General features: G+C 40.8%; 1 protein-coding gene and 1 non-coding gene across 3 annotated transcripts in view; both read left to right on the plus strand.

Moving 5' to 3' along the window:
- The window catches only part of RP2 (RP2 activator of ARL3 GTPase), a 64,689-nt gene extending 56,964 nt beyond the window's left edge, over positions 1-7,725 (plus strand). For both annotated transcript variants that reach the window (XM_047844687.1, XM_047844686.1), the window contains 2 exons: positions 3,308-3,393; positions 5,549-7,725. In XM_047844687.1, coding sequence (XP_047700643.1) covers positions 3,308-3,393; positions 5,549-5,632 — 170 coding nt within the window. In that variant the 3' untranslated portion in view covers positions 5,633-7,725. The remainder of the gene's footprint in view (positions 1-3,307; positions 3,394-5,548) is intronic.
- Positions 7,726-7,745: 20 nt separating this feature from the next.
- On the plus strand, positions 7,746-7,849 carry LOC125158045 (small nucleolar RNA U13). The gene has a single exon (XR_007149169.1). It is a non-coding gene; the product is annotated as a small nucleolar RNA U13 (small nucleolar RNA).
- Positions 7,850-9,149: the final 1,300 nt, after the last annotated feature.

Below are 9,149 nucleotides of genomic sequence, written 5' to 3' on the forward strand. Positions count from 1 at the left end.
AAAAAATTTTTTTTTTCAACGTTTATTTATTTTTGGGACAGAGAGAGACAGAGCATGAACGGGGGAGGGGCAGAGAGAGAGGGAGTCACAGAATCGGAAACAGGCTCCAGGCTCTGAGCCATCAACCCAGAGCCCGACGCGGGGCTCGAACTCACGGACCTCGAGATCGTGACCTGGCTGAAGTCGGACGCTTAACCGACTGCGCCACCCAGGCGCCCCATCATAATCTATTTAAAGAATATCAACTGGGGCACCTGGGTGGCTCCGTTGGTTGAACGTCCGACTTCAGCTCAGGTTGTGATCTTGCAGTTTGTGGGTTTGAGCCCCCCATTGGGCTCGCTGCTATCAGCTTGAGACTGTCAGCATAGAGCCCACTTTGGATCCTCTGTCCTCCTCTCTCTCTGCCCCTCTCCTGCTTGTGCACTCTCTCTCTCGCTCGCTCTCTCTCTCTCAAAAAATAAATAAAACTTTAAAAAAAAACATTGACCTGCACACTTTAAATGCATGGACTTTAAAAAAAAATAAAGAATATCAACCAAGTTGGGGCGCCTGGCTGGCTCAGTCGGTAGAGCACGTGACTCTTTATCTCAGGGTCCTGACTGAGTTCAAGCCCCACATTCAGTGTAGAGCTTACTTAAAAAAAAAATCAACCAAGTTACATGCCTGGGTAATTCCAGCAAAACTGTGTTCCTGAATTCTAGATTATGTTCTCTTTACAGAATACAGGAACTTTCAGTAATAAATGTTCGACTTTAAAAAATGTATCTACTGTATTTTCTTGTAGTGATCCTGAATAAAAGCATAATCTGTTCCACCTTAACTCAAACTTTCCACTCTCTGAAAAACTGAAAACCCTACTTTTATCATCAGCTTTTTCTTTGTTGCATGCCTTTGACTTGTGGGGGAAAAAAAAAAACCTGGTAAGTTGTCCTGTAGTATGCATGGGGTTGTTTAATTTGTTCCTCTCGAGTTCTTATAGATCAGAAGTCAGAGAAAAGCCTTCTTAAACTCAGGTTTAGTTCCATTTTTGGCAGGACTATTTCACAGATGGTACTATTTCCTGTAGCATTCAATGAGAAGGCATATCATGTCTGGTTGTTGAACTTGTAGCTGATTGATCAATAGGTTCAGGTGGTGATGGCCTTAGCTTGTCATCATAGAGTTTCCTGTCTGTCTTCCCTGTGGGATGCTAAGACCACTGATGATTATCACCTGGATCCAATTTTTTATTAGGAGTTATGAAATGATCATTTTCCTTTTTTTTAATTTTTTTTTAATGTTTATTTTTGAGAGAGAGAGAGAGACAGAGTGTGGGTGGGGGAGGGGCAGAGAGAGAGAGAGACACCGAATCGGAAGCAGGCTTCCGGTTCTGAGCTGTCATCACAGAGCTCGTCGCGGGGCTCGAATTCATGAACTGTGAGATCATGACCTGAGCTGAAGTCAGGCGCTCAACCGACTGAGCCCCCCAGGCACCCCCAAAATGATCATTTTCTAACCATGTCACTTCCTCTGCATATATTAATGGATGTTAACAGACCTTCTCGTACGCCGTAGCTGTTTGGTTAACTTGAAATACACTTCGTATCAGAAAAGCAGAATAAAGGGAAAATAATTAAGCATCCACTTTCAGAGCAATGAATCGGTACCCTAGCAAGCTACCGTGACGTCCAGTGAACTTTCTCTCTTTTCTCAATATCATTTTGAGCTCCTGACTGTTTCTATATTCAGTATGTTTTAATACAAATTGCAGTCATTATTCCTTCTGTGACAGTGTCCCATCTTTGGCAACTGGGAGCCCCTTCAGGCTGGCTCCGGTGTCCTTTTGGTACAACCGTATTGACCTTTGATAGTCTCCTTGCTTTTCGGTTCAACAAGATATTCCAGGTTAATCGTCTCCATTTCTTGCCCCTGACAGAGAACCATGCATTTTTCTGAGCAGACGTTCCCCACTTAACCTTCTTTTCTGTATGTAGCACCTATCTTGATCTATACACTGTGATGCCGAAAAACCCATACTTTGTCCTCTGTATCTAATCGTGCAGTTTACATTTAGACGTTGTGCCGTTTCTGTGTCCGTTGTTTGTATTCAGTCACAAGCCCAGGGCGCTGTGATCTTTCTCCTTGTTCCTGTGTCTTGTCTTATGGCACATGCCTACGTTCAGCTCAGTATTTCATGGCTTAGTACTTCATTGGTCTCCTTTGCCCCATATTTGTTTAATGGGTGTATGTCCTTTTTTTAAGAAACTTACAATTTTCTGGAGGTTAGGACATATCCAGTACTTAGGAGTTGAAAAGCCACTCTACCAGGGAACGTAGTGATAAGTGAATAAATACAAATTGAATCAGAGGACACATTTTGCTTGGCTAACTCATGGCCACCTTGGCCCATAATTTGATACCAGTAGTTCAGTGCTACATTTAAATCCAAGCCAAACTGAATCATAAATCTTGACGCTAGAACTTAAAGTGCAGGTGATTTCAAAGTATTCAAATGAACGCAAGGGCAAGGAGGCACAACTGCTCTATTCACGGAATGAAAACTGGGAGTCTTTGGTTCTAGAAAAGCACTTTCAGGTGGTCATTCCTTTTGGTGCCTGGTCTCAATTCCTACTTGGCCTAGAGTCATTTATTGGTGGCCCACGACGTGGCCGGTAAGTAGGAGCGTTGGAAGCCAGGCCGGCTGCCTGGCAAAGCCGACTCGTGGGGACCTGGATTGCTTTTGATCATATTTGTCATCAACCCTTTTGTGTGCTGCTAAAAGAGTGGGCTTTTTGTGGTTTTCCTAGAAGAATGAAAACCAGAAAAGCCAGACTACCTACAGCACTTAAAAATGTGACCCTGGTCCTGTAAGAGCACCGAAGCTACCCATCGTGTGATGAGACCCTGTCAGTCTGCCTTATGATTACAGTTGGAAGAAGTAGCTGAAGTGATATGGCCCCTCTGTCTACTTCCTTCTTCCTCTTCTCTTACCCCCAAGGAAGAGGCTGGGGAGTCTTCACAATATAAAGAAGAAAAAGATTCATTTTAGGGGTGCCCGGGTGGCTCAGTCGGTTAAGCATCTGACTCTTGGTTTCGGCTCAGGTCATGATCTCACGGTTTGTGAGATTGAGCCTCACCTCGGGCTCCCGCTGAGCACTGAGCGTGGAGCCTGCTTGGGATTCTCTCTCTCCCTCTTTGCCCCTCCCGTTTGCAGGTGTGTGTGTGTGCGCGTGCGTGCCTGCGTTCTCTCTCCCTCAAATAAATAAACTTAAAAAAATAAATAGATTTGTATTCCTGTTCAGACAACACGTCTTGGGTTTTCTTCTAGGTCCTGTTATTGCCTTGGAGTTCAGTGGAGATGGTGCTGTAGAAGGGTGTCACCTTATTGTCAACGAGATATTCAACGGGACCAAGGTACAAGATTTTATCGACTGTTTCTTTTTTTTTTTCCTTTATTTATTTTTGAGAGAGAGACAGAGTGTGAGCAGGGGAGGAGCAGAGACAGAGAGGGAGACACAGAATCCGAAGGAAGTTCCAGGCCCCAAGCTGTCAGCACAGAGCCCGACGTGGGGCTCAAACTCACGAACCATGAGATCATGACCTGAGCCAAAGTCGGACGCTCAACTGACTGAGCCACCCAGGCGCCCCTTTATTGACTGTTTCTATTTCAGTCACACCTTTCATTTCATTTCCTTTTCCTCATGGTCAAATAGTGCTTTTTTTTTTTTAAATGCGTTTAAAAAAAAACGGCAGATCATGATTTTTTAGACTCTGTGGTGAATAATTGGGAGCCAAGCTTTGGCTGTTCCTTGCCAAATTAAAATTGTAATAGCTTAAAAGTTTACAAAATAAGAATCTACTAATTTCAAGACCTTCAATAATACATGAGTTTCTAATGTAAAAAAATCTCATTAAATGTCTAAGTCCTTCCTTTTTGGAAAACTCATGATACGCTGAAAAATGTTCCGTTTCTAAGATTATATATACTTTGGACAGATGAGCCTGTTGCTTACTGTTCATTTTGATTTGCTTCAGTAATTCTCCATCAAACATTGAATCTCAGCTATATCTAGAAATCATTACGGGTAGGTAGTTTCTAGATATGTTGATGAGGTTGCTGCAGCTAAGGATTTCAGACTTAGTAACTTAATAGAACTCAAAGACCAAACATATAAGAATATTAAATGAGTGCTGATATAATTATTTTTTAAGAAATATCTGAGATGAAATTTTTGGCTTTGTTGTCTGATCTGGCTTATAGTCTCTTTTTTAAAAAAAATTTTTTAGCAGTTTTTTTAACATTTGTTTATTATTGAGAGACAGTGTGAGCAGGGGAGGGGCAGAGAGAGAGGGAGACACAGAATCCAAAGCAGGCGCCAGGCTCTGAGCTGTCAGCACGGAGCCTGACACGGGGCTCGAACTCACAAACCGTGAGATCATGACCTGAGCCGAAGTCAGATGCTTGACTGACTGAGCCACCCAGGCGCCCCCATGGCATATAGTTTCTTGAACTTGCATAATTTAAAGAACATTGTCTTTTGTCTCATTTTATCACCACGACAGTCCTAAGGGGAAGGGTAGATGTAATTAGGTTGAATAGAAGAAAATGGAGAAAATGGTTATATGATTTGGAGGTTTTAGATCTGAATGAGTCAGAGATAATCTAATCCAACGTTTCCATTTTACAGGTGTAGAACGTGAGCGCAGAGAGGTTTATTGAATTGTCAGCCTCATACAGCTAGTCTGTGAGGAAGCTAGACTAGAACCCGGGTCTCCTCTAATTCCTGGCTGACATTTGTAAAAACGAGTTTTGAAGGGTTCTACTGAGTACTGCTCTACTGATGTTTAGAAAATATGTTATTCAAAATTAGTAATATATCTTTAGCAGCTTTCAGAAAGATAATCTCAAGTTTTGCTCTTTAGCATGTTGAATTTGTTCTCAGGAAAGAAAAGAAACTAAGAGTTCTTTAAATAGGGGCGCCTGGGCGGCTCAGTTGGTTGACCGACCAGCTCTTGATTTCAGCTCAGATCATGGTCTCACGGTTCGTGGGGTCAAGCCCTGCATCGGGCTCTGTGCTGACAGCATGGAGCCTGCTCGGGACTCTCTCCCTCTATCTCTCTGCCCCTCCCTTGGTCATGCACATGAGGGCGTGTGCACGCACACCATCTCTCTCTCTCTCTCTTTCTCGATGCTCCTCCCCCGCTCCCGCTCTTTCAAAATAAATGAACATTTTTTTAAAAAAGTTCTTTAAGCCTCTTTATTCAGTGGCTTTCACAACATTGACTGTTGGATATTTACAAAACAGTAACATCCCAAGAGTGATAAAGTACAACTGAAGTATTATGAAAGCAAAGACCTTAATTATACCGTAAAATGCTTTTAAAAGAGTTCAGTGTGCATTATAACTGCTGAAACTATGTTCTATGGATTCTACAGAATACTGGTTAAATATTATAGATGATGTACTTGAATTTCTTTTAATAGCAAGCTTGTTCTGCAGATGACGTGGGCTTTGGAATTTGGGGATTACTGGTATTTATTTTTTTGCTTCTTTTGTATTTAAAATAGATGTTTGTATCCGAAAGCAAGGAGACAGCGTCTGGAGACGTAGACAGCTTCTACAACTTCGCTGACATACAAATGGGAATATGAAGTGCAACATGGAACCAAGGACTTGATATTAAGCCCTTTTTAAATTGTGTGTTAGCGGTTTTTACTAACGTTAAAACTGTCAAAGCGTATTTTTAAATAAACTGTTGAATACTGCATTATTTACTTCAGGTTCGAAAACAGTTCGTTTTGGGGGCGCCTGGCTGGCTCAGTCGGTAGAGCGTGCGGGTCTTGATCTCAGGGTCGTGAGTTCAAACCCCGCACTGGGCGTGGAGCCTACTAAAAGTAACAACAACAACAAGTTCATTTTAAGTTAAGTAGTTTTCATCAGCTTAAAAACTACTTGGCCCACTTCAGTAAGCTTGCAGTTTTGTTTCTCTGCTGAGGATACTGTCATTAGGACATAGAAGTGGCTAGCAGTTCATCATTTTAATCCTAATTAGATATTCTTTCAAATCCCTAAGAATTTAAACTTTTCTCAGTGCTCCATACTATCGTTTGAGAATACATTCCATTGCTTCTTTTCTTCTTTAATTTAGAGAGATTTGTTACTAGCTGATCGATTAGAATGAACCTCTGCACACTTGTTTTCACGTATTCATATTCGGTTAAATAATTGCTTCCTGGTTGCATAATACGGCAAATGAGATTTTGTACGCGGAACTGAGATAATGCTTTGTAAATTGAATTTTTTTTAACAAATAGGTATTTGATGACCAGTTTTGCAATTAACTCTACTAACTGATGTTGGTATAGCTGTTTAAAGACTACTTTGTGAGCAGTATGATTATCTGAATAAATTCCACGCCGTGTCGTTTTTTTACTACAACTGCTAGATACCCTCTTCTGCTTCTTGGTGAGAAAAGGTATATGCAACACTAAAAGCACAGGAACCCCGTCACCGGCAGTTTTCAGAAAGGCGAAATCACCTGCCTGTGTGGGTTATCAGAAGGATGAGAACGAAACCTTGTGACATTCAGGTACGAAATGCTTAGTCACGATGAAAAGCTATGCAGGTTATTAAAAAACTAGACCAATTTGATGGCCAGTAGATACACCGCTCACCAAGTTCTGTTCACGTATGACGAAATTCCTTCGACTGCTTTAAAGCACTATTTTCCAAATCAACCTGACCGTAATAATTTCCCAGGAGGTAGGGGAGAGCTGCGGGTTTAAAAACCCACGTTCCTGGGCCCAGTCCCCAGATACACCGATTCAGTCTCCGGGGGAAACCTGGCGGTGAGGAGTTTGCCGTAATCTGAAGTGATCAGTTCAGAAGATGTTGATGGGGTGACCTGCAGAGAAGGGGCTGAGCCTGCCATGCACACCACATTTATTTAGCAGCTAATAGGAAATTAGCTTTCATAGCTCTATTTTTAAAACGAACCTTAAATTTAAATCTATTTTGGTAAACCAAGACTGAACATAGCCACTTATTAAAAATGCCTCTTATGATTGTTACTAAAAATATACTTTCGTGTGTTAACTGCTTTTGGATACTTGCAGATTAATTTATAACTACTACATTGAACTGTGTGTGGATGTTCAGAAATAACGCAAAGACTTTTCACTTTAATAATATTGAGGGGCGCCTGGGTGGCTCAGTCAGTTGAGCGACCGACTTCGGCTTGGGTCACGATCTCCCGGTTTGTGAGTTCGAGCCCCGCGTCGGGCTCTGTGCTGACAGCTCGGAGCCCTGAGCCTGCTTCGGATTCTGTGTCTCCCTCGCTCTCTGCCCCTCCCCCACTCATGCTCTGTCTCTCTCTGTCTCAGAAATACATAAACATTAAAAAAAATTTTTTAATTAATAATATTGACCACCTCCCCTATGTCTGGCCTCGTGGTAGCCGTAGCATTGTGTCATTTTGGTCTTTTGTAAGAGCATTCTATACTACCTACTCAACCTCTCCTTAAATCAGAATGATTTCATAAGATGCAAATAAGAATTGGTGACAGGTTTAACATCATTTCGCTCATAATTCACAAATAAGCTTTGCAATTAGTGGTCAGAGGGCATTAACTTTTCCCGTAGTTAGGCTAAATTAATCATATTCCTTCTGATCATTAATTAAATGGCAATCATTATTCAACCCCATTACTCACACTTTAAAATGATTGCAGTACTTTTTGTTTTTCAAAAATATAATCCAGAAAGATTCTTTTGTAGTCCATAAGCATGATGATTAGGTATTCATGCCGCTGTGTGACATGTGCCTCCCTCCAATCCTGCTATGACCTCGGCACATGACCCATGTGACGTGAAAAAAAAAAAAAAATCACACAACGTTACGCAAAGCTGTAAGCTGAGTTCTTTATCTATGGCATTTTGGCAAAAAAAACCACAAAACCCTCAGGAATATAACATGTAAGGGAGATGTGAATTTTAAAATATCCACTAAATTTAGGATCTATTAACCAAAGCCTAAAATTTTATATTCTTCAGTTGGATGAGAGCTTTTACCTAAGTAAGCTTCATTTGTCTTTAAGGACAGTCATTTGACTTCTGAATGTTTGAAAAGGTTTTTAAAAATAAGTCGTGCTATGGTTGTTCTTTCTATAATTCTAAACTCTGATAGTAATTATCCTACATTTAATTTGTGAATAGGTTTTGAATTCATGAACATTTATTAGCAATGAAAAATTAGTAATTTTATTAAGTTATACATGTTTAAACGTTATATTAGCTCATTTCTCTTGTGTGATCAGTACTGCTGTTTTGGCTTCTGTATATTTCTGCCTAGCTTTTGTATGTAATTTATGCCTAGTGTTTATAAAATGTGATTTGTAATAAACGTTGTTAAAATGAAAATGGCTGGGGTGCCTGGCTGGCTCAGTCGGTAGAGTGTGCGACTCTTGATCTCACGGTCGTGAATACAAGCCCCACGTTGGGGGGGTAGCGTTTACTTTCTTTAAAAATTATAAAATGAAAATGCCTTAACACTAATTTTTCAAGTGCACTTCTAAAACATATATTTACTTGTATGTGTGCCAAGATGTGACCATGGCACATATTTTTTAATGATAAAGGTAAAATAGACTGGTCTAATCTCTGTCTTATGCTAATGAGAAACAAGCTGTGTGCCGTGTGTGTGTGTGTGTGTGTGTGTGTGTGTGTGTATACACAAAGCACTCTAGAGAAATGCAAAGGAAGCAGAAAACTTGTTTTAATCTCAGGAATTCCCAATATAATGTTTCCTTTGTTAAAAGATACATTTTCTTATGATTCAATATCTACTAAGATTAGGCATTTCTCTCTTTCATATTTAAGAAAATAATGAATTGTTTGTGATATAATTTCTTTCAGGTTTATACAAATGGACCTTATTTTTAAATTACTACCAGATTGGGGTGCCTGGGTGGTTCAGTCGGTTAAGCATCCGACTTCGGCTCAGGTCATGACCTCATGGCTGGTGAGTTCGAGCCCCGCGTCAGGCTCTGTGCTGATGCCTTGGAGCCTGGAGCCTGTTTCCGATTCTGTGTCTCCTTCTCTCTCTGCCCCTCCCCTACTCATGCTCTGTCTCTCTCTGTCTCTCAAAAATAAACAAACATTAAAAAAATT

Source organism: Prionailurus viverrinus, chromosome X (assembly GCF_022837055.1).
Source record: "Prionailurus viverrinus isolate Anna chromosome X, UM_Priviv_1.0, whole genome shotgun sequence".
Classification (NCBI taxonomy): Eukaryota; Metazoa; Chordata; class Mammalia; order Carnivora; family Felidae; genus Prionailurus; species Prionailurus viverrinus.